Source organism: Parasteatoda tepidariorum, chromosome 7 (genome assembly GCF_043381705.1).
Source record: "Parasteatoda tepidariorum isolate YZ-2023 chromosome 7, CAS_Ptep_4.0, whole genome shotgun sequence".
Taxonomy (NCBI): Eukaryota; Metazoa; Arthropoda; class Arachnida; order Araneae; family Theridiidae; genus Parasteatoda; species Parasteatoda tepidariorum.
In genome coordinates, this window is record NC_092210.1 from 56,460,530 (window position 1) to 56,485,413 (window position 24,884).

Here is a 24,884-nt window from a genome sequence, read left to right on the forward strand (position 1 = left end):
GAATCAAATTGAGACATTGGAATGGCCAGGGAACTCTCCGGATATCAACCCAATTGAGAATCTCTGGACCATATGTAAGAATCGCCTATTAAATATGGACTGTACAACTATGGAGAAGCTAATCACGGCGTTAATTCATGTGTGGTACAAGGACACAAATATTATAAATGACTGTAAAAAATTAGTTGAATCCATGACGAATCGTGCCCAAATGTTAATAAAGTGTCGTGGAGATCATATTATGTACTAAAAATTTTTGAGTTTGTATAAATTTAAATAAAATAGCATTTTCTCTTAGTTTTCTGAATTTATTGAGTTTGTTTCAATTAATTTGCACAAGGGTGTAGTATTAATAGATATTAAATTATACACTGAGAAAAAAAAAGTGTGGTAAAAAATAACAGAATATGGTAATATTTACTGTGTTTCTGTGTCTATGGGAACACCAAAAAGAGCGGTAATTTTTACAATTAAATATTATTAAAATTAACAATTAAATATTATTTTATAATCTGAGTTAAAATTTGGTAAATATGTCTAAATTTGGTAATTTTATCATCCTACATTAGATCAGTTATTTTGTTAAATATAATTTTCAGTTTTGCACTTTTACTAAATGTGTGGTAATAATAACTATAGTTATGAAAACTGAAATTCTCGGTTAACCGTTACCATATGCAGTGCCCCCCATCCCCCCAAGCTCTTGGGTACATTCACCCCCCCCAAAAAAAAAATTTGCTAATTTCCCTTTTCCTGAGTTCGAAATAGTGCTACGTTGCTTCTTTTATTTATGTACTTAAAAAAAATAAAAAATTCTCTCGTCTAAATTCCCCCCCAAACTATTCGTTTTATTTAGTGTAAAAATTCCTCCCCAAGCTTTAAGTGGGAGCATCGTGCGCCCACCTTCCCCCCTGATGGGGGTCCCGACCATATGAAGGGTAACCGTTATGAATATGAATGGTTTAAATACCTTATAATTTGGGTTTTATTACCAGAATTATAGTTTATTTCATGTCTTTATCATACAGTACGGTATTTTTACTAGAATTTTTTTCTCATCGCGTATAATTGCACAGATATTATTAATTCTAAAACCATCAATAAATTGTATTTATAGTTTAAAATAGTCATGAATATTTAAAACAAAAGCAGCTATTTCTCTTTTTCGAACGTATTTAAAACACAAAAAATCCAATTTAAAATTACAGGTAAATTTTTTACTGTAAAGAACTTGCTATTTTGTCAACAGTTTAGCATTGTTGAAATGAAACTAGACATATTGTCAGACATGACATGAAACTACAATAGTTACGTTTATCTTGCCAACTTGTCAACATTTTTGTCACTTAAATGAAACATCAACAAAATCTATCTATGGACAGAAGAGTTGTGGATGGTAAAAGAGAGTTTTTGACAGTATGAAAGTTTTGGAACGAAAGTTTTTGACAGTATGTTTGTTTTGGACGAAATGGTTTTATACAAAAAGGTTTTTAGCAATGCTTTTATCGTGGGTTTTACTGTATTAAAAACTTCGCATTTAGATATCTGATACCAAACTGCCCGAGTACTTTATTTCGTTTATTTACTGCTTAATGTTTATTTACTACTTTATTCGTTTATTTCTGCTTTATTCGTTTATTTAAATGTGATAATTAATACGATAAAATTACGTTTAGGTGAATTTTTTTCATTTCTTATAATGATTTTGATTCAAAGTAAATTGTTTACATTTTATACAATAGCTAAACCATAATGTCCAAAAACTACGTTAACTCTTATTTCTTACACCAAATCATTTGAGTTTCTTCTTTTTATACAGCTTGGATGTAGTGATTAAAATTTAATATTTACGTAATTTTTTCATGAATGAATAGTTTAATTTTATTTGAATTAAAATATTTTTTTAGACAAGAAGCTAATTTCGATTCAATTTTAAATAATTTTAGTTTATTATTTTTTTTTCACTAATCTAACAATTTTATCAGAAGTTCGAGTTTTCTTTTGAAAAACTTGTGTACTATAAAATATTTATAAAGCTCCAGAAGAATACAATTGCTATTAAAATATCTCCGTCCGTTATAGTCAGTTTATAATTACAAATATCCAATGCATGATTTCAAAAAAAAATTTTTAAGTAACAAAGCAATATTTACGAATTGTATGAGCAGTCAACAGCTATTTATATGATAAAAATCAAAAACAAAATTCTTAAAAAAAAAACAAAATATTTGGAATAATATACGTTCGAGCATTATTTTTGTTAAATTTTCTTCGTTAGACTTGTATACGACCAATAGAATATTTTATTTATATACAACTGATTAAGATCAGAAAATTTTGATTAAATTATATTCAATTTAAAAGAGAAAATATGTTATCTATAAACTTACCGACTCTGATGAATCTTTAATTTTCCACACATTGTTCCAAACCGATGGATCACTGTTTTCGTCGTCGATTTGCATCGGAAAACGATAACTATACCCAAATTTTCGCAATTACAACTGCAGACGATAAAAACGCAACGTTGAAGTGAGTTGAGCAGAACAGATGCTGTTTCTCATCTCATATTGTCACACCAATGGAAGGTGTTTACCTAAAACATCGAACTGTTCCCACCAACCGTTAGATAATAAATTCGAAAAGATCACAAGCTTCACTGCACGGGAATTTTTCATGTAACGAAAAATGTCACTATAACGAAATCGAATGCAGCAGAAGCAGCCGCTGATACTGCATATTTCAAATTGAAAGCACCGATTGCATTGTTCGATTGCTTGTAAAGTAGTTCAAGACTTTATGCATATCCACGCACCTATTCCATGAAACTATCATTTATTCCTGGAGTGACGTAAAAGAAAAAGCAATATTTTACCGCACGTAATGAAAACGAAACAAAAAAGAAAGTGAAAATTCGGAAGGGAGAGGAAGGTGAAGGAAAGGAAGGATATTCATTGGACGAAACAAAAGCAACTTTCAAATCAGCATTTACAACTTTTTTATGCATTTTCTCTTGGAAGAACAATGCCTACGCATCAAACTTGGACGCGCGTTTGAAAGGCGTTGCTTGAAATAGTGGTGTAAATGTACTCACAGCGCCCTGCAGCGGAAAAATTCTTTGAAAGTTCTTATGTAGATCTATCACCCAATGAATAAATCAATCGTTTTGTTTATTTAGTTAAGTCAATCTCATTATGATAAATGATAAATAAATAATAGAATCTTACATTTAAATAAATTGTTTATGAAGTAATTAGAATTTTTCACTTGTGAATCAACATGGAAAAATATTCTTTAATAAGATAGAAATACGATAAAGGAATACGCATAATTAAAAAACTTGAAAATACGCAGGAGTTACGATTTCCAATTTTTCTCTGCAATCCTAAATGATGAAGTATTTTCTGGTAGGATCCCGACATTATGAATGAAGTTCATTAGCAGCTGTAAATATACTAAAAGAAACACGGCTAATTATTATGAAAATATTTAATTTTACGACTGAAACATTTTCATCGTTTTTCAATAATAGTTTATAAGGTTCAATAGTTTCCAATGTAGGTTTTATTTCAAACAGTTGAATTTACAGGTCTGAAGTGGCATCTGAATTTGTTCTTAGTGTATAAGCTAAAATTAAATAATAAAAGCTGAATAATAATTTTCGAAAAAAAAATATTTTATAAACGTTGAGAATAGGTATCAGAGAAACATATGAAACATAAATATACTATATTCAACAATAAAGAATTATATAATTCTTTATTGTTGAATATAGTATATTAATTTTGAATGGAAAATTTAGATGAGAAATACTGATAAATGTTTTTACAAATATATATCCTTTTTTATAGTTTATTCAATATGTTGTTATTGAAAAAAAAAATTTTGTTGCTATTTTTCCTTTAGATTTTTTCTTAAATAATTTAATTTCCTATAAAAATCTGAAATATTGAATAAGTTATAGATTATTAATTGGATATAAATAAAGTTACAAGTTTAAAACATCATTCCTTGTTAAGAAAGAATAAAAAAAAGTTTAAACTCTTCATCGCTAGGATTCCGCGGAGTAGCTTTTGAGTTCCTTTGCACTAGACCTAGAACAGAATGACGGAAATAAGCATTTAAGTTAGTTGGTGTAGAGTTAGCAGGACATCAATAAAAAAGAAACATTAAAAAGAGAGAAAGATCTAGTTAGTGATTTATGTCCTCTCATAAGCCTATACGTGTCTTATTTCCAATTTCTGAGCTTGCAAACTTTGAGCTTAAAAGGGGTGTAAAATAATACAGAAAAAGTGCTTATGTTAACTTTATGGAAATATCTAGAAGCTTAATATCTAATAGCAAAAAATTTGGTAATTTTTTCTTGTCAAAATCATTAGTACATTTTTAAAAATTAAGATGAATGTTTTGAAAAATGGTTTTAAGAAATTTATAATTATTTTGTATCAACCGAAATAGGTACAAGCGAATAGTGAAAACACGAATGAAGGAAATTGAAAATCTTATTCCATTTTAAAAACTCTTTAGTTTTATTTTTACTGAGATACATATACATATTTTTATACGTATTTTTTAATACATATAGGGGAGAGTGGGGTCAATTGTAAAATTTTTTACTTAACTATTTTTAACTTACAAAAAATCTAATATATTATTATAGTATTCATTGACAGACGAGTAAAGTAGCTATCCTCTACTAGAAAAAAAAATAAATAACCAAATTCATAATAAAAAAAATAAATAACCTAAATTCAACCAAAACATAGTTAATTATACACATTATCATAGTTGTGATATATTTTTTATTGATCAAAATAGTAGTGATATTTTAGGAGAAAAATAATAATGAGCAGAGACCTAAAGGGTTAAACTTTTAACGTTAAGGGGTTAAAAATTTTAATTTATGCTGTGAAAGGTGACAAATAAAATAACGCACATGCAGCATAATATAAATTATATAGAAAACTATTGGTGGTTCTTAAAGAGTTAAGTAATGGTTTGTAAACATAAGATTATTTATTTTCAGCTGTTACAATCGTCCCTTTACTTTATTGTTACAATCGTCCCCAAGACGCCATTTCAGCTTCATTTGTTAAAAACAATGCTAGTTAATTAACAAAATTAATCTTTTTTTTGGAAATGTTAATTTAGGTGTCCACTTACATATTCGTATAATAATTTTTATTTGTTTGAACAAAATTACTTTGTTACAATATAATATTCAAAAAACCAAAAAAAAAAAGTACTTACGTAGCGTGAAAATATCTTTTGTGATGTAACTCTTTCAAAAGTACACAAAAATGGTTGCCAGCTGGGGTGTACATGTAGATTTATTAAATACTACTTGTGCGCCACCTAGGAATCAAATCTAGAACCAGACACTCGAAATTTTTGCTCTGTTACAATCGTACCCTGTTACAATTGACCCCACTCTCCCCTACATATATTTTTACACATACATATTTTTTTTAATTAGTAAATAAAGTCTATGCTGTAACAAACAAGTGTGAATTATTAACTTAATATTACTATAAATGATTTTTAATCGAAGAAAATGAATAGTTCAAAAATTGTTATTTAAAAACTGTCGTTTTAATCGTGTTTATCGGTAAAATATTTTCATGATTAAAAGTGGCACAATTTCAAATAATTTGGAAAATAATCTTTTAAGTTGTGCTACTGTAAAAAGGAATAAAGGATGAGAAATAAATTGGTCTCACTAGCACAAAGGGATCTTCTTCCTTTAAACAGTTATAGAACCACATTTATTATTTTCTATTAGCTTATAAAACTATAAATTGAAAGAAAAATGGAATTACTAGACATTTTTTATGGAGACATCTTAAGCATTTCTTGTTTTTGTGATCAACTGTTGTGAATTTTAGAAATAAAAATAAATAAAAAAAGAAATAGTTTTTTTTCAAATTTTATTTAGACAGCATAAAATTTACTTTCACCAGAGTCGCAGTTTTCATTTAAAAATATGCGACATAATAGAAAACCTACTACGGGCATCGATTGAGATTGAATTAAATAGAAATCCTTTTTTTGAAAGCAATTACAAAGTGCACCAGAGACATTAGAAAAATGTAAAGTAAAATATATATAACAGGGCTGAACAGCTAATCCAATTATGAATTTACGACCATCTATCTATTGGTTTAGTTTTAGACGGAGAAATATTAGTATATCTTTTTTAAATCATCGCACAATGATTAAAAATTATTGAACCGGTCTGCTGATTTATTTTTTTACACACCGTAAACAAGTTATGGCATTAGTTTTTGCAGAATTATCTGTATTAATCATGTGTTATATTTATATATAGTATTATACTATACTAATCTGAAAATAAATATTTTTTTTATTCTTCTATAAAAAATTTCTACTGCTAAGCTTATAAAGTATCTCCATGAAATACATTATGATTCTATGAACTTTGCTACTTTTCGTTACTTTTTACTGTTCCGAAATAAACCTAAACAATGCCTAATAAATGCTTTTACGAGCTATTCCACAAAATCTGATACACACCGCCGTTTCTAACACTCGAATATAAAAATAATCGTAATACGATATAAAATTGCGACATTACAAAGATACTGAAACGAAAACAGTTCAGGCACATATATTTATTTTCTGCCTTTAATGCAAATGGATTTATAAATAGATGTTATTACACTGTTTTTACATTTATAACAATAGATGTCAGCGCATTGATATGTACATTGAATACCTGAATAACTTTTGATTTAATGATTGGTTTTTACATTTATAACAATTGATGTAAACGCATTGATATGTTCATTGAATATCATGTATAACTTTTGATCTAATGACCGGATTTTCCCGTACTGAGAATCACATACTAAAGTTTGAGGGCTTAACCTTAAGTATGCTAATTAGTTAGTACGGACGATATCTTCAGTTAAGTAAACAGACACAAGAATGTATTTCTTCTAAATAAACATTCCTTTATTGATGGATTTGAATTGACGCTGTCTGGATATCCGCAATCTGGAAAATTGTTTCGACAGAAAAATAGTAGTAAGTTAGGACCCCTCAATGTTAATTTAAATTTTTTGAGTATCTTTCTTTAACTCTAGAATTTTTTAATCGAAACGAAGGAACTTTTGCGCTCAATGATTAAATTCGCTTATTCAAAGTTCACTTCAAGCAAAAAATAATAATTTATTATTTTATTTAATAATAGCCGAAATATTTTCAACTGTAAAGTATACAAATTTTTAAATGATTTCAAAGTATGTAATTTTAAATGGCAAAATATTAACGGCATAATACAAATTTTAATGGCATAATACAAATTTTAATGGCATAATACAAATTTTAATGGCAAAATACAAATTTTGGACAACATCGGTTGAATAGTTCTAGCGTAATTAAATTTTTTAAATATACAACTTGTAAATTTAATAACTCAGAAACTATTTTACGGATTTCGTTCAAATTTCGTATTTGTTATTGCAAATTATTCTATTTTAAACACAATAAAAAGCATAATAAATAGAATTTTTTTACTATTTTGATAGTGAAAGCTTTATAAAATGATGTAAAAATCTCTGTAGGAATAAAAACAAAGTAAATAAGTATTATAAATTATTTTTTAAGTGGAATTATCTTTACATAAATTAATTTTATCTCTACGTAAATGAAATTTTCGAAATATAAGGAAATTAAATGGTATCAATGAACCTAAACTTTCATCCGATCTCTATTGCCTAAACTAATGGGACTTTATTTTAAAGGAGGCAGCTGCTGCCCTCCCCCCATATTTTGAGGGTCAAGAATCCAAATTCGTCAGAAGAAAATGCGTTTTTATGTCGTGTTCATATGTTAATATATCGTTTGTTTGAATTAATTAGCACATTTAAGGTATCCTCGAATCATAAAAATTGATCCCTACGGGAAAATCCGATTATTAGATTAAAAGATATTAAAGGCGTTATAACTACTCCCCGTACTACAAGACATACAAATATACGAACTGCAATAAATAAAATTCGACTCCTAAAATATAATATTTTTTTATGTTTTTAATATTCTGTAAAGGATAAAGTTTTTAGATCTTAAAAAAAAATCTAGTGCAATATGTATAACTATAATGCGACCGGTCAAAAACGTTGTTGAACAGCCCGAATATATAAATTAGAAGTTAAAACCATCATTTACAAATGTTTATTTCACACATAATCTTTTTTTCGAATATAATATTGAGTAAGACTCATTTATTTTGATTGTCTTATGTCATCTCTAATCATATCATTTTGCTGATCTTACGTTATTATGACAGTTAAAAACCACTGATAAATTTTTGTTCAGTTGAAAAGAAATTTTTTTTTAATGAACACTTAAAAGTATGAAAACATAAAAATATAATATCTAATTAAAATTTTCTTTTGAGTATCATTTATAATGATTGGAGATGATAAATATGACTCCTTGGGGAGCACATCATTCGAAGAAAACAAAATGAAATTTTTTTTAAAAGAATAAAGAGACATGAGCTCAAGAATTGTGTTTAAAAAAGGTTTATTCAGCTCTTCAAGGTTACGGTTGCAATGACAGAATTTCGAATTCGAGTTATAGCATCACATGCTTTTTTCTAGCAAAACGTGATCCTCACAGTGAAAAGTGAAAATGGAGGTGAACAAAATTTTTATCATGAATATGAGCAACACTAGATAGAGATAAAAGAGAACAAGATACTAATCGCTATACTTGATTCCTTTTTCTCGCTGTTATTAAAGCGTGCCCAGTAGAATTGAATTGACATCAAGTCGAAAATTTATAAAATACTCCCTTCTTCCACTCTGCAAAGTACCACAGTTTTTAACTTTTCATAACTCAGCCATCGTGTCATAAAACGAAAAACCGAATGACACATTTTCAGAAGATTTAAAATTTTAAATCATGTTTGATATTAATATTTTTGATTATTCGACAACAAATTCATAAATATTAAACCCAAAACTTTGCTAATAATTGGATACTTGCAAGTGACGTTATCGTAGGTCAGGGATGATGAACCAATGGCACGCGACACAATATTTTGGGCACGCCACCGATCGCAATTGTTATTGCACTATGAATTGTTATTACACAAATGTTATTACACTATGAAGCATATGTAACAATTAAATTAAAATACACAAAAAACAAACCAAATAATAAACAATTATTAATAAAAAAATTAAAAATTAATGATAAAAAAGCAATTAATAACCATAAAAAACAAGCTAACAATAAATAACTAGCAAAAAAATCAACAGTTCTGTTTAAACTAATATCCTACAACCTAATATAAGTTATTTGCCATTTAATCTGCAATAGCAGAAGTCCCACTGATGTTACTTTATGTTGAATTACGCGTATAACTGAGACATTGCAAAATGTATTTTCTTTTCAATGTAAATAAAGAGTTTTGAGTTGATAGTATTTAGTATTATTATTTTCCCAATAATCATGAAGTCAAAATTATTTGACGGCACGTCTGTGATTTCATTAAACAATTTTTTAGAAAAAATGGCACGTTGGTGTATAAAGGTTCGCCACCCCTGTCGTGGGTTAATCATGACATTTGTTGATTCAGAAGCCAATCAGGTTCGATACGCGTGACGTCACATAAACTGTCCAATTAAACCTGGTTTAAATCGCATTGTTAGGCATAATCACTTAGATTCATCTCGAGTTACAAGGATCCAATTATATTTCTGTTGTTGTTACATATGCCACTTGCCAATATCAGCAAGTCTGCTTGAAATCAAACGAACTTTTTAAAAGCAGAGGGTGCTCTTCTTGTTTTTCAGTGGCTCCATCAATGGCCAAGAATACGATTTTGTCACACACATACGACACAGCCCGTTTCACAGGGAGGACCAAATCATACTAAATTTATTCATCAACAGATCGTAGTTTTGACCTGGACCAGAAAACGATCGAATTTAGTACACCCAGAGGTATTAATTTGTTATGGGAACTTGGAAGGTCTTGTGACACCAACAGATTTAACGCGTAACAGTCACCATGTAAAACGTAGCATTAAAAAGAATATGTATATCTTAAAAGGACACGCTATACCGAGGGAGAAATTCTTCGAATCAAGTTTTCGTTTACCATCATAAGTATTTTGAAAAGTAAAGTTTAGAGAAAAATGAGCTCAGGCAAACCTAAAGTAAACTATGATGTTTCGAACGCAAAATTTGTTCTTAAATATAAAAATGCAAACGAGTTATAGAAGGATTACGCAGTGGGAAGGATTTTGTTCCAATACTTTGCTTGCATTTTCATATTTTAGAGATATTTTTACAGCACTTGAAACTTCAAGGCAATCTCTATGTTGACCTGAACTTACTATTCTCTAGAACGGAAGTTAAACATAATTTGCTATGAAAAATTTATCTCAAGTTGGTTAGTGATGTGTTTATTGATAGTTTATATTTATATAGGACCATTGGTAGTCCACCAATTTTTAGTCAACAGGAGGCAATTATTCGCATTAAAGTCTTAGTAGGGAAAGTTGCTATTCTGCTGAATTTACACTAAGATGGGTGTACAAGAGAAAATATACTTTATTGGATCTGCTTCCAACGTATATTAAAAAACATTGGATATCTAAATTTTAACCAGTATGTTTAATTCAATATTTTGCGTAGCATATCGAAAGCATTTTTTTTTACCCATTCTACTACTTAATCCGTTTATTATACCTATTATATCTATGAAAAACAACTGATATGATATGAATTTTTTAATCTATCCATACACAAATTCGATAGTAATAATTGAATTACATCAATATATTACATTAAAATATAGCAAGTATAATAAGAAATTTGAAATGTTGCATTGCATAAACTGTGGTGTAATTTATCTTCGACATATATGCGATTTAAACAACCCCAGAAATTAAAAGAAGGAACACTTTAACATCAGATTAACACTAAATTGAGCGTCCAAATACCATTTAAAATGCATAATTTGAATTTAAAAACTTAAAATTGAATAAACTTACACCAAACTTCGTGCTTTTTCACCATACAAAAATTATTTTTACTTCCGAAAACATATTGTTTTCTTACAATGAGTTTTGGCAAAGGTTTGTTGTTATTTTCTGCGCAGATATTCGCCAGAAGTTTGCCTTTAAAATTTCTTTTTTGTTGTGTAATAAGGATAATTATATTTTAGTTTTGAAATATCGCAGAACTATATTAAATGATTTTGTAATGTATAATTTCTATCCGTTGCCATTTTGTAAAGCTTAGATCAAATTAGTCCTAATATTCTCTATAAGTTAAGCGTATGTTTGATTCATTGACTAATTTTATTTTTAGAATTAGTGTAAATATGCATCTTGAATGATTCTTACTTTATATTATCTCGTAAAAGTAACTTTACTGACTCTTATGAGTATTTTCTCTTACTGTAATTGTAAATTTTAATGCTAATGAATAACAAATATCTGGTAGCTACTTTACACCAGGGAGTGTAAAAGAACATTGGTGTAGTGAAACACTAAATTGAAGAGAGGTATGGCGTTTCATCATCTCACTTTGGTGTAAGAAAATTGCTACCATATTTGGCGTTAAGATGCACTTAAAGTTTTTACAGTGTAGATGAAAAATTTCTTCAGAAAAAAGTTTTACCTAATGTTGTTAGCATGCGCTCCGAATTTCGCGAATGTTTCAGCCACATTCTCTTAAGTGAAAATTCTATTTTTTTTATGAGAAAAAAATAAACCAATAAATAATTTGGGGTTACAAACGTTTTAAGAAAATGCATGTAAACTTATAAAAAATAAATTTTATGCATGAACAGCAATTTAAAGCCAATTAATCATCTCAATTGTTTCCACCCATATGTTTCCTACATAACGTTTAAAATCATACTGTTAAATCAAAATGTTATAAATCATTTTAGAAATGCTTAAGATATCATAAAAAATTTGTATCATATATTTAAGTCCACTACTCACCTACGTGATAATATGTTTAAATGAATCAATCTAATCTTCGGTGTGTCTATATACTTATATGTGATTTTCATATCATAAATTTTATTTACCTAATTGATATGTAGAATAACCTATTACTTAATCGCAGCACGTGGGTGAAGATGAGATATATAATAAGCAAAGCATTTTTTTGTGATTGAATATAAAAACGGAATACAAAATTTGCAGGGGATGGTTTCATCAACTGCAAAAATCATTAATCAATTCCGATCACTGGCCTCGATGTCTCTGCGTAGGCACAAAACGGAGATTAGTACTGAGAGAGTAAGAGGAAGGTTCAATGATTTTTCTGAAGGTTATAAATAGCACAGGTGCATCATAAAATAATCCTTAGTACTCCAGACAAGGGAACTATAGTTATATCTACAGAAAGCACATAAGTACATTCTGTAATTTTTGTAGTATAGTTTCAATGAAGTACAAAATTTATTGATTTGGGAATTATTTGATCTTAAATCTATGTCAACATTTTACAGTTGTAGCAGCACATGGAAATATTTTTTGTTTAAATTAGACATAGCGAATATTTTTTGATTAGTATCAAGGGAAAATAGCTTTGATTTCTAGATGAAATTTATATTTTGTCCAAGAGGATTGATTAGCATATACCACAAGTTGAAGATGTTAATGAGTTCAATTTAGTTTCGATTCCATTAGTTGAAGAGGTTGCTGATTGGGGTAGTCGTCTATATATTATTTCAGTCTGATGTAGACAAGCAGTTTATTTAACAAAAATCATAAATTGCTTATGAATTAATCAGATTATGATAAATAAAAATGTTTTACTTTTTGAAATTTATGTGTAATCATATAGAGTTCCAAAGTAAAAAAAATGATTCATACGTATTAATTAGTAAATTTAGAAAATGGCGCGAATGGTGCGGTTGCAGAGTCAAGCCCCACTAGGCACCTCCCGTCCATCAAGAAAAGAAGAATGCATATGTGTAATGCGTACGTTGAAATAGTTTTCGCCAAGGAAAGTTAAGGAATCCGTGTATTGGCTATTAATTGATTAAATTTAATGACAAGGCTCTTTTTCTTAACCTTACGCATTCAAATGTGTTAGCGGAAAAGAAAGCGGGAGAAATCATAACAAATTTTAATGAAATCAAAACATCAGCAACGATATAACGGTTTTCCAATTCTATGCTAATGTGTAAGACAGAAGTAGAGGGAATCTCTAAAAATAGATATTATTCTGTACTCAATTCAAGGCTGTGGTATAAAAATATTACATATTTTTATTAATGATTTTTATTTATTGAAAAAGGATTTTTTTTTAAATCATAGGAAATATGTTATGCATATTTCAGCATGACAATTAGTGTGCCAGTTAAATTACAGTTTACTATTTTTAGGAGTCCAGTAAGCTACTTGTTAATTTTTTCCCTAAAATTTTTTTCAAACTGTTGTACAAACAGTTTACCACAGACAAACAGATTACCCTGAACAGCTTTTGATCTAATGATTGCATCTTCACGTTCTAGAATTCAATCTTAATGGTTCTAAGGGTAGACCTCAAATATGGTAATAATTTAGAGTAGACGATACTTTAAGCTACGAAATCAGACTCAAAAACGTAGCCGGAGTCTGGTTAGTTTTAATCAGGAAAAAAGCGAGTAAGTTTTTAATTAGTAAAAAAATGTAGTAATGTGGAATTATGAATCTATGACCATCATTTTACAATGAGAAACGTACCACATAACATTTCGGGACAATTGAGAGCAATAAAATCTTTCCTTATCCTATCCAGCGTTTTGGTGATTGACAAATGACCTGCTGTTCACGCGTCGTGGAAATGTTGAAGAGTTTCTCCGAGTAACTTAAAGGGAATAATCAGTAACCACTGACTTCGAATTGAATCATAATTCCGCTTACAGAGTATGCCATCCATAATTTTATATACATTGTAACGTTAAATAAAGTCGAAAAACAAAGCCTTGATTGCAAGTATTATCGTAAAAAGTTCAGATAACGGTATGGAACAAGAGCAAGTACCATTTATCTGTGTCTCGATGCTGATGATAATAAAATAAAAGTTAAACATTTACTTTAATTTAATCAATACTTGATTAAAAAATCAAAAATTTATATTAAACTTTTTTTGTTCCAAAATATTCTTCCAATTTCTTCATGGAATATCTTTTCAACCAAATCAAAAACAAAAAGAAGCAAATATTTAAAGCAAGACTCTTTTATGGTAAAATATTGTAATTATTTAGCACAGCATTTAAACTTTGCAAACATATCTTTACGATGGCAAGAAACTATTCTTCATTCAATAAAAGTAATTAGTTTATAACTTTTTATATGTTCAATCAAAAAAAAAAAAAAAAAAACTTNAAAAAAAAAAAAAATACTTGATTAATAATCATGCAGTCATATGAAAAATTTCTCTTTTAGAAAATATGATGAAACAAACAAATGGACGACAATCGCTAATTATATGAATCTGTTAATATATAAAGATTTATTTATTATGTATAGTGCAATTATTCTCAATAAATAAAAATTTAAAATTCCTAGAATATTAAAAATAAGTTGTTAAGTTAGTTAGAATAAAGTTCTTGTTTCCTGACATTGTTGAAATAAAGAATATTTTACTTAGAATTTATTTTCCTTGATAATTAGCTAAAATTTCAGAAAAAATATCAATTCATTGGCATCTGAAGCGCGAATTCCTGAATAACATGACAGTTAATTAAAAAGGCTATGTTTGATATTAAAGTAGTAACAAGAAAAATTTAGTAAAATTTTTTTTTCGTCGATGTTCGCTTGTTATATTTTATTTTCTGAGAAGTTGATATGTAAGACGAGAGTTTGCTGCTCTGCGAGTTTTGTAGACAGAAATAATTGGCTCTTCAAATTGAAGTCCCGAGGCTATATTTTGAAGATTAATCTCAAAATATCGAACTCCTTATGTCATATATATTGTTTTCGACTATTTATTGTTCCTATAGAATCTAGAAGCATATGATTTGACATTTGTACTAAGCGTGAAATGTGACATAATATCAGAAAATACCTTTCTCAATTGTAGAAGGCATTTTTCAATGATTCAAAATTGCTAATGCCGTCGGCAGTTTAAAACGGGTTGTTATATAAAATGAAATTACTAGTTCCAAAGCATAGAAATATAAATCAAAGTAGTTTTATGAATCTCAATACTTTATATTATTTATCCATAAAATAAAGTAACACTTGCGCATTTTTAGTATTTTACAAAGCTTAATATTCTAATGCGTATAGTTCAATAACATGAAACTTCAGGTACAAATGCAGAAACTTATGACATCAAATGTACGAGGATTGATTTTAGAATGTTTTAAAATAAAAGTTTGAATAATGACTTCTTAGGTTACAACGTTTTTATTAATTCGCTAATTAAAAGGAAATCTATCAATCAAACTTTTGATCACTATCCGATCAGCCAGAGCACTCAAAGCTCAACTTGAGCTTTATGCATAATGACAATGGTAATTTCAATCATGTATTCTGTATCTGATCTTACTTTTCAAGTATTATTTAAAAAATTTAAAAACTGTATAAATAAAACTGCGCGATTCGATTTCATTGTCAAATTGATACAATATTGAAGCGAAATCTTCTCTGTCACAAAATTAGCATTCTGTTACCGCTTTACCTAAATGAATTCCCAACCCAATTTTACTGAAAGAAACATGACAAATTCTTTTATACTTACAAATATGATAGTTTATTGAATGTTTCCACTTGAAAAACTTATTTTTGTTCTATATTCCTTATTTTCAACCTTCTGCACGTCAACCAAGATTATAAACGTGTCCAGACATTTTTATATGGGTGGGCCACTATAGTTATAAATGTTTTTACACTTAAATATGATTTCAATGTGTAAGACCTTTAAGGTAAATGCAGTTTCCGACTTTTCTTTGTAAGAAAACAGTACGAAACGCCGCGGCTCAGCTAACAGACCAGGTTCGAATCCTAGCGATGACTGGTCGATACAAATTTTGTTGACACGAAATATTCATATCTGGTGTATCTGTTGTATTGATGAACTTCATATTTTTCGCAGAGAAAGCTTGTTTCCTGTATGTTAAAAATCTGTTGTGACTACCGCTTTACTTTATAACTTTTGTTATAAAAATTGTTTTGGTTTGGTAAAAAACAAGTCTGACTACGAATTTTGATTTTTTTTTAAAAGGCATTTTCCACGAAAACACAAAACATTTTGTTTTCAAACTAGATAATTGATGTAGCTTAATGTAACCGCATTTCTTTTTGCAACGTAATAGCAGACTACATAGATATGAAAAATACTGATTTTTTCTTGAAAATAAATTTAACTGAGGAATACAGCCTATGCGATTCAATAAGAAGAACAAAAATCAGAAGTGGTTTTGCTCGTTGATTAGGCTTATAACAATTCAAGCAGGGAATGGTTTTTATGGTTCTTTATTAAGATTTCTTATTTTAAAAATTTCAAAGTAAGTGTCGAAATAAATCAAGATATCTGGCAACAAAAGTAATGACTTCTTTTGATTGACATTTACTCGAGCGTGAGATTATAAAAAAATAATAAATAAAGATATCGTAAAGAAGAAAAAAAAAATTCTACAAAAATGGACCAAATACTCAACATTTAAAGCAGAAAAACTGAAAAAAGAAATCTTCAAAAAGGATTTAAATTTGCAATAGCATTCAAACGCATTGTAATTTCGAACCAAAATTTGCCATTAGTACACAATCAAAAACTGCTCTTCCAGCACGTCAAATTTTAACTTCGTAGTAGTATTTTATGTGATCTATAAATCGGCGAAGCATGGTATTTTTTCCCTACAAGTCCAACAGTCAGTAATTCTAAAACTAATTGTTGAATGTTAACACTCTTTTTTTTCTGTTGTACTCTCTGTACATTTTCTGCAACCCATCGTAATTTCAAATTTTAAATAAACTTCCTGCGCAGCAAAAAAAAGGAAAAAAAGTTAACGTTAAGTGAAAAAAAGTCTCGAAAAAAGCATTAAAAGTTGCAATAACTTTAAAAAGAAATGAAATTTCTTTAAAAAATGTATTAAATTTATAAAAAACTAGTCAAATTTAAACTCTGTCGTTGCATTCCAGTAGGTAGCAGAGCGGAACTTAAGTCATTTTTTAATTCTTGTTTAACACTTAATATATTATCTGAATATTAATTTTTTATTGCCTCGTTATCCCTGTAACTTTTTCCACAATCCTTCGTAATTTCAAGTTTAAAATGGCGTAATTTTAGCCCAGGAAAAAAAAGTGACGTTAAATTTAAAACTTAAAACAACGATTTTTACGAACTTTCAATAAAGAGAGATATTAGTTCAAAGATTATTATCCTGTAATAAACGTTTAATATTCTTCGGAGATCACGACAGTTTATCAGGCTGAGAAAATGTCAAAACAAAAACATATCGTGAGCAGTTTTATCTCACATCAGATAATCATTACATCCAAGATGGGATATAAAATTTTTGAATATAATTAAAATGAATATGTCAGCATTAATTGATTTCTTTCTAATGTTAGAGCATTTAAATTTTTAATTAATTTAAGCTCAAAATTAATGGTTTTTCTTCTCAGTTTCGAGTACACGCTTTTGTATGTTGTCGATTAAATCATTTAAACTCTGAAGATAATGACACACATTTCCTAAAACTTTTCAGTTTAATTAACACTAGATTGCCTAAGGAAGTCATTTTTACTGCTTTTTAATTTCAATTAGAAAAACAATGATGTATATAATGACACAAATCCTTATAATTTTGCGACTTTTTGTACAACATATAATTTTTTTTTATTGTTAACATTTACAAATAACTTGTTTATAACTGTAAATAATATAAAATATATAAAAAATTAATTTTAAACAAATTTCTTTACACATTATTTATTCTTTTACAATCCAGTCATTTTGATTGCTTTTGGGCAATATAGGTATATACTAAGTTACAGTCTTTCTAGTGTTAAAGAGCGAAAAGTATTGCATTTATTGTTTATTTTAAATTTAATCAAATTATATAATAAAAATAAGCAAAGAATGTGTACTTCTATAATCATCTATTGAGACAGAAAGTTTACATTTTTGTACGCAAAAAAATCGCACCTCATTTTTAAATAAGTAAATAAAATGTCTGAAGAAAAAAAAAACTTTCCCTCAGGATTTTCTTCTCAATCGGACCTTTAAAAAACTTTTTAACCGACACTGGATTACTAAAATTATTTCTTGTAACAATTGCTCTAATTCGTATTTGTGACAATTCTATCTTTATTATAAGTCGTAAATGGCGATGCAAGTCCTGTAGATAATACATTTTGCTTGACAGAGCAAAAAGACATTAATTACAAATGCGGTGTAGAATAATGTCCAGTATGAACAATGAGATAAAAAAGTTTAACATTTGATAAAGAGGTCGTAAATTATTAACTGTTAATTTCATAGCAAATAATACCATGGAGGCCATTCTGCAGTCTACTTAGAAGTGACTTCAGAATTGAAAGTTGAATTGCTCTAAAAGTCATTTTTATATATGCACTTAAATCAAATTTCAGTCGCATCTCCTACTTTCACGAAATTTGTTGCAATTTAATTTTAAGTTTTTTCTACTAGGTTTCAGTTTTTCTGTTTTTTATTATGACTATTTATCTATCGTTGCAGGAAAATTTGTTTATCTATTTATCATAATTTTATAACTTTACGTTTGAGTTGATATTGCAAGTTGCAAAAGAGAGAGAGAGAAGATATTATCCGACATAAATCTTCACATTTATATTAAAATTTTAAAAAGCATAAAAAATTTATTCAACAGAGATAAAAACTGTTTCCGATTTGAATTAATAAAATCATAGAAGTTTATTGTTATATATTGTTAACGAGTTTAATTGGGCCGGTATAGCCTGGTTGGTAGAGCATTGGCCCCATGTACAAAAGGTCGTGAGTTCGATCCCATATGTCTGAAGACTCATATGTCGATCCCATATGTCCAATCCCATATGTCTGACGTTAAATTTGTCGAGTGACAAAGTCCTCCATGTTCCCATTGGAGATTGATTCTCTGATTCAGGTCAAAATTACGATCTGCTGATGACTGAATGAATGAGTGCATGAACGAGTGCACCCTACAAATCAGCTGTGACGTATGTTTGACTGAAGTCTTATTCTTGGCCACAGATGGCGCCACTGAAAAGCAAGAAACGCACACTTTGCTTTAAATTGTCTTGGTTTCCACAAACTGGCTTGCTGGTATTGGCAAGTGGCATTAGGAATAACAAAAAACAACCCGATTTCTTATTTATTTCTTATTTTGATCCATATATTCTTTATGCCTTAGCTTAAATTTATTTTCGAGTACAGTTGGTTATTTTCCAAATCCAGGTGATCACGCATTTAGTTATGATTAAATAATAACAAATTGTTCTAACGTAAAATTACTATAATAATAACCATAAATTTTATCAGCACAATATTATTGTTTTAAAAAAATATCGATGTTTTAGAAAAAATAAAAATTGAATAATGAGCAATTAATCAGTCAATAGTTCGGTCCTCAGGCTGAAACTCCGATATTTTAGACTAAAACAGTTTTTTTTCGCACAATTATTTAAATTTAAAATAAATTTTTTTAATAACAACGTAATATATTTCACCACAGTCTTACTCTTTTGAAAACAACAAAGCTTCCTGTAATGAACTGATTCACAGTTAACTTAAGAGGAACATAAGTAGCAACAAAAAGAACAATGTAATTGATTACAACTGAAAATTCCTCTTATGAATATCATAAAAATCCGTTGAAAGAAAAAATCTAATTAAATTTCTTCACATAATTCAAAGATATGAATCAACTGCTCAGGATACCAGAAAAAAACGTAAAAATCAAATTAAAAGATAATTTAATAATAACAAAAATACTAAAATGTCTGCTACAAGCTAATAAACTTGTCAAAATACAGTACCTTAATCATAGCTTACATTCTTAAAGTAGATACCTTACATCCTTTATGTTATCTAAGTAATAGTAATTTCTAGTGTTGAATGATACATTTCATGGCCACTTTCCCTACTAAGCACCTAAATAAAAGGGGCAATGTACAATACTTTTATGAGAAACAAAATAAAGATGATTTTTCCCACCACCTATTTCGAAAACATGTGGGAAGGAAAAATAATAATTTCATGACATCATCTGACGTTGCTATTAGCAACATACATTATGTTATCTACGCGCAAGAAGCCTTACATGAAAACAAAGTCCTATCTAATCCAAAGATGAATTTATCACGGTGTTTCAGCAAGCTTTGAGACGTAATTTCCGTATTTATTATATCTAGCACCCTCAGGCAAGTTGTTCTAGTTACTCATCAAAATAAAGTTTTTTTGTTGATATTTCAACCTTCAGAAACGTAAATTAGTGGATATTAAAGGTTGAACGATAACAAATGAATTCAATTTTAACCCTTTGGCGCAGATTTGATACCGGTGTCCTTTTTATATATTTTTTTCTGACCCTCTAATTACAAGCAAAAATATATTTTGTAAAATTTGAATTATAAAAAACAGTATAATAGTTACTAAAATATGTCAGCTGATCGGAATTACATTTGTACTAAAATATTAGATCCAAAAACAGCAATTGGAATTTTTTTCATTTATATTCAAAAATGTATCAATAACTGATTCTGTAAATTAAAGGAATTTCACTATTGAATAACTGTTTCTCATAGATCTAAATGACTGGAATTAAATGCAAATTTGAAGATTTTTTGTTTTTAAGTAAGCCTTGATCGGAAGACTTTACTTTTAAAGCAGAAAGTCCCCGGTGTCTCATTCTATATTTCATACCCATGAATAATTAAAATTCAAAATATAAAATTTTTAAAGTATTTTGTCCTTAATTAATACAAAAAGTAAGAAAAATATGCTTAAAAAATTCTGCATCAAAAGGCTCCATGATCTTTGTTTGTAATGTTTTCAAACAAAAAAATATTAATTTTCTTATTTAAGACGCAGTAAAGCAACACTTGTCAGTTGCTATACAATATGTATGAACATTTTAATTAAAAACAATAACAATAAATTGAATAACTAATTCTAAAACATTAGTGCAAACTATTTAATTAAAAACAATGCAAATTAATAAATATAATAATCAACTTAAATGAAAGTATAATTCATTAGTAATAAATTTGTATTAATAAATAACTAAACTAATTACGATTAAATTATATTTATTTAATGAACTATAATTTATTTTCATAATTAAAAAAGAAAATCATTATCAAAAGAAAATCATTAATTTATTACAATTATTAAGTCATTAACATTTTTAGGTCACCATTATCCACACTAAAATGCATAATAGAACCTATCAAACTATTTATGTTGTTATTATTATTATGCTGTTAAAATATCGATCAAAATCGAATTATTTATGTCAAAGAGGCTTAAATGTCCAAGACCAATTTCAAATGATTAACACTTAACTTCATTCGTTAAAGTATCGTAGATTAGATTTTCAAATTCATGCGCCATTGTTTGTGATTTTTGTTGGTAATTAGTAACGCTTATTCAAGAAAGCCGTTTGCTCTTAAGATTTTATTTTAGGTGTTTGAGTAATTTTTGAGTTATTAAATAATAAACTGAGTGTTGTGGTTCAGCAAATCCGCCAGAGGGTATGCTGCACTGACCCTTCAGTTAAAATTAAAAAAACGGAATTCCAGCTAGCAAAGTGTGGTCAGTTAAGACTGTGTTGCTTAAGTGATTTTTTTCAATTTATAATTAATGTTGAGTTGGGATAACCTGGTGGGTAAGCATGTCTAAGAGGTCGTGAGTTCGATTCCCACCGGCCGAAGACTTTTCTTGTCGTAAATGGAGACTGGTGCACGTTAGGTCTGTCAGGTCACAAAGTCCTCAATGTCCCCATAATAAATCATACCTCTGGAGGTACTGAATTGGAGATTGATCATTCTCTGGTTCAGCTCAAAATTACGATCTGCAAATAAATGAATAGATCCACCCAATAAACGGGCTATGACGTGCGTGTGGCTGAAGTCGAATTTTGGCCATAGATGGCCCCACTGAAATGCAGGAAATGTATCTTCTACCTTAAATTCGCTTGATTTCACCAAGCAGGCTAGCTAGTTTTGGCAGGTGGCATTAAAAACAACAATATAATTAATGTTTAATTGCTTTGTTTTCAAAATAAAAAATAAGTTTTCCTAACTTGCTTTACTCAAAGAGCACCTGGAACCAAATTAACATTCTACATAAATATAAGACTATGACATTTTCTTAAGTTTGATTACATCATTTTATTTATCAGAAACTAGATATTAGTTAAAATCTAAGACTATGACATTTTCTTAACTCTGATTACATCATTTTATTTATCAGAAACTAGATATTAGTTAAAATTTATAACTATGACATTTTCTTCAGTCTGATTACATCATTTTATTTATCAGAAACTAGATATTATTTAAAATCTAAGACTATGACATTTTCTTAAGTCTGATTACAACATTTAATTTATCAGAAACTAGATATTAGTTAAAAACAATTTTACTGAAACACATGTACTGCACGCAAAACAAAACAAAATGGAACGTTTTAATACTTTTTGTTCTAATGCGTTTCTGTTGTCCTATGCCATTAACGCGATGAATGCCACTCTAATTTTACCTGGCTTGCCCGTCTGGCCACAATGGTCAATAACTACAAACTAAATTTGCAAATATTGACAGATTTTGCCAGTTTTTTAAAAGGTTTAGCATTACATATCTGAAAAAAGTGGTGAATTATATAAGCCTACGAATTGTTTAGAAATAGTGGTGGATAAAAATCTATTAAATTGAATTTATTAAACCAAGAATCACAATTAATAAACTGTCACTTGAAAATATTTATTCGCTGTCCGGAGCAAATTGGCATCTCTGTGTGTATAAATAAAACTATTTTTGTGTGTTTACCATGCATTAATTTCATCAAACCATTTTAGCAACGATAATAATATTAAAAAAAATTACAAATTTACTCGAATTATGTGTTACTAATAATCATGGTTTCACCGGTCACCGGTGACCCCCATGGCATTCAACGTGCAAAGGGGGTGTGCTTTCCTTGTTTTCCAGTGAAGCGATCCAAGGCTGAGAAAACGACTTCTGTCACACAAATACACCTCAACCCGTTTATAGGACGGATCCAATCACACATCCATTCATCTACAGGTCGTAATTTTCAGAACGACTAATCTTAAATTCAGTACTATAAGACGTATGATTTGTTATAAGAACATGGGGGACTTAGTGACCCAACAGATTTAAGATGCACTAGTCACCATTTACTACACGACGAGATTTTGGCCAGCGGGTATTGCGCTCACGACCACTTGATCATAGGCCCAATGACCTACCAACCAGGCAATTTTAATCTGATGATCAGATTTTAAAGCACCAAAATGATTGATTAATATGTCTGCAGGCTAATCTTTAAAATGCCAATTAATTTGTGTAGACAATGTATTAAATAACGAAATCAGACGCAAAGTCATACTTTCTCTAAACACACTTATTATTTTTTGTTTTTTTATAGATTCGTTTCCTACCTCTCATAATATAGGCTGAGAGTAGCCGCAATCTAAAAATTAGAGACCCATGAGTTTACTTAATACCGGGATATAAATTTTGATCAGTTTCATTTTATTTATCTACGCATGCTGTCGTATAACTTTGAATCTATTTAAGTGAATAAATTGTTTTACATACAATTAAAAAACTCGTTTTTCGAAAATTCCGCACTAAATTATTATTTAAAAATGTTTTTTTTTTCATTATTTACTCTTTAAAAACATTGTATTGTAAGGTATACAAACGTTTTGACTGAAACCAGCAGCTTTCAAATTTCTAAAACCTCTTATTATATTTCTTTTTATTACGGATCATAAACTGTTTACATAGAAAAATGAATTCAATATGCTTTTGTTTCAAACTCAAAAACGAGAGAGTTTTGTCAATACATAACTGTTTTATTCGTCCTGGTGGGCTTTACTATCTATTCAAATAGAAATGCCTGAAACCTGTATAAAGCTTTAGTTCAAATTGAATTATTTTAAACAGAAGTAGAAATATATATTCACAATCTTTCTATTTCGTTCTGATCCTTTTTACGGACTAGCAAACATAATTCTTATGAAATATTTCAAATACTGTACCTTTCTTCAAGGAATATTGCATAAAATACTACTATTCCATTGTTGAGTTTTATAAGAGACTGGGAAAAAGAGCCTCGAAAGCGCATAGTTTACTTTTGGGAAAATGTGGTAGGTATAAGTTCTAAGGTTCCAACCTACTGGTTTTATTTTTAACAGTTAAAAATATCGCAATCATAAAAATCGTAGATGTCACTTTTTTTACTTAAAAGAAAAGTATGTAAGAAATCGCTTTATAATTAAGGAAGTTTCTAAAGCTTGAAACTATTTTAATGATTAGCATTATTTTATTTTACATTTTAATAGGCGTTGGACAGCCGATCCGATTCTAAGTTTACTATTATCAATGTTCAAATCCATAGCCTTGTAATTTTGAACCCAACCCCGAAGAGTAGGGAATTCCTGAATTGCGGCAAACTGCCCTTCGTAGAGGACATTTTAATGGAACTCAACAGCATGGCAAGGAAAACAACGAAAACCTCCCATCACAGTCAACCCAACGGTAAGCGGATTCAAACCCATGAACCGTCTACCACTGAGGATGTTTCATTTCAGCACTGTGGTTGGTTCGAGTCGGAAGCAGAATTTATATCACTAGCCGCTGCTAGTTTTCGAACCTGGGTCATCTTACTGGAATGTGA

General features: G+C 28.9%; 1 protein-coding gene across 3 annotated transcripts in view; it reads right to left on the reverse strand.

The window, feature by feature from the left end:
- LOC107437356 (high affinity cAMP-specific and IBMX-insensitive 3',5'-cyclic phosphodiesterase 8B) overlaps positions 1 to 24,884 on the reverse strand; it is a 358,938-nt gene that overhangs the window by 103,510 nt on the left and 230,544 nt on the right. The window contains exon 1 of one of the 3 annotated variants that reach the window (XM_043039408.2): positions 2,391 to 3,133. The exons of the other annotated variants lie outside the window; for them this stretch is intronic. Coding sequence (XP_042895342.1) covers positions 2,391 to 2,465 — 75 coding nt within the window. The 5' untranslated portion in view covers positions 2,466 to 3,133. Of the gene's footprint in view, positions 1 to 2,390; positions 3,134 to 24,884 lie in introns of those variants that run through there. 3 annotated transcript variants of the gene reach the window in all.